At 35.5% G+C, this 1,955-nt stretch overlaps 1 protein-coding gene across 1 annotated transcript; it reads left to right on the forward strand.

Moving 5' to 3' along the window:
* The first annotated feature begins 575 nt into the window (after positions 1-575).
* On the forward strand, positions 576-1,955 carry LOC147548003 (metalloendoproteinase 3-MMP-like). Its single transcript, XM_086672605.1, has one exon. The coding sequence runs from the start codon at positions 630-632 to the stop codon at positions 1,563-1,565; it is 936 nt and encodes a 311-aa protein (XP_086528731.1). The 5' UTR covers positions 576-629; the 3' UTR covers positions 1,566-1,955.

Consider the following 1,955-nt stretch of genomic DNA (forward strand, 5'->3'; position numbering starts at 1 on the left):
GTCATGTCATAACTTGCATCTACAAATCTCGGACGTTCATTTCTTATTTATGTATCTTAACCGTTAGTCTTTAAAAGATAGATATTTCAAAGTCAAAATAACTATCCATTTCCTATAACTTCTCACGATATTTCTCTCTCTCTCTCCTAAAAAACACGATTATATATTTTTCTCTTTCCTCTTTTCTCTCTCCAAACAACCCAATATAATCTCCATTATTATTATTTTAGAAATTACAATTTATTATTTTAATATATATTTTTACTACTTGAATATCTGTAAATAACTAAAGTATTTAACGATAACCGCGTAACATGAATCTAGAAATTTTCGTGCCCTACGGATACGGCTATACCCCATTACATCTAAAAGACTCAAACTTTTCAAAGTCTAGAACTTCTTGTACTTATTTGAAGTAACAATCAATCACAACTTCGACTTTTCCTAAGCCCTTTTTTCACGTCGTTCCATATACCTATCGAACCCTGCTTCTAAGAAGAAATAGAGCAATCCCATAGAATTTGAACCAATCAAGTCCTCTTCTTATTTCTTTATAAAATCAACCCAAAGTTTCTCAATCAACCCAAAGTTTCTCCCACTCTCTCTAAATCTCTCTCTAAAACAGAGTCATGAGAACTTATCAATTGATTTCTACAATTCTTGTAATTTCTCTCTCTACATTACCCATTTCTTATGCCCATTTCTCCAATTCAACTTCCCCAGTTTGGGATTCTTACAAAAAATTCACTGGATCTCGTGTAGGTGATCAAGCTGAAGGACTAGCCAAATTAAAGCAATACTTTCACAAATTCGGTTACATCCCACATACGCCATCGAATTTCACTGATGAATTTGATGATTCTTTTGAATCAGCTCTAAAAACCTACCAAATCAATTTCAATCTTAATCCAACTGGAATTCTTGATGAATCAACTATGCGACAAATTCAACTGCCAAGATGTGGTGTAGCAGATATAATCAACGGTTCTAGTACTATGAATTCTGGTAAAGAGGGGCATAATAGTAAACTACACACAGTTGCTCACTTTGGTTTCTTTCCCGGGAAACCTAAATGGACTCCATCTAACCGTCAACTTTCGTACGCCTTTGACCCAGATAATCAATTAACGGATTCTTTTAAATTCGTTATCTCTCGTGCTTTTCAACGTTGGTCAGAAGTAACGCCGTTAACTTTCTTAGAGACCCAATACAATGATGCAGCTGACCTCAAAATAGGTTTTTACACAGGAGATCACGGTGACGGGAATTCGTTCGATGGGGTTTTAAAAGTGCTGGCCCACGCTTTTTCTCCAACAGATGGACGTTTCCATTTAGATGGAGCTGAAACTTGGGTTGCTGAAGGTGATGTTACTAAATCTCCTTCACCAGTAGCCGTTGATTTAGAATCAGTAGCTGTTCATGAAATTGGGCATTTACTTGGATTAGGCCACTCGTCTGTAGAAGAATCAATTATGTACCCTACCCTTGTAACAAAGACGAAAAAAGTTGATCTGACAAGTGATGATGTTGAAGGAATACAAAACTTATATGGGGTCCACCCTTAGGATGTACTTTCGTGGGTCCATGGTACCTTAATAGTGGAGTATTATACTTTCTTTTTTGATGAGAAAGTGGAGTCTTATGCTAGTATTTACATATAAATATTTTTTTCGTTTTTTTTTTTTTTGGTATTTGGTACACGTTATGTTGTTCGGGGCATGAAGCGAGGCAACATACCCGTCGTCTCGCCTTAGCGCGTTCAGACGACCGTCGCAGATAAAGTAAGAAATTAAGTATAGTATATATTGTGAAAGAAGAAGAAGAATAAGAAGAAGAAAACAACTTCTTTTAATGTATTAATAAAGTCTCAAAGTATTAATGAAGTACTGAACTACTTATTTTCTATACTATACTAGGTATTTGGTATAAGAAGAACGATATCTGGGATAGGCAGC

The sequence above is a fragment of the Eschscholzia californica genome, unplaced genomic scaffold, assembly GCF_041429995.1.
Source record: "Eschscholzia californica isolate CP2 unplaced genomic scaffold, dmEscCali1.0.p SCAF_3, whole genome shotgun sequence".
NCBI classification, from domain to species: Eukaryota; Viridiplantae; Streptophyta; class Magnoliopsida; order Ranunculales; family Papaveraceae; genus Eschscholzia; species Eschscholzia californica.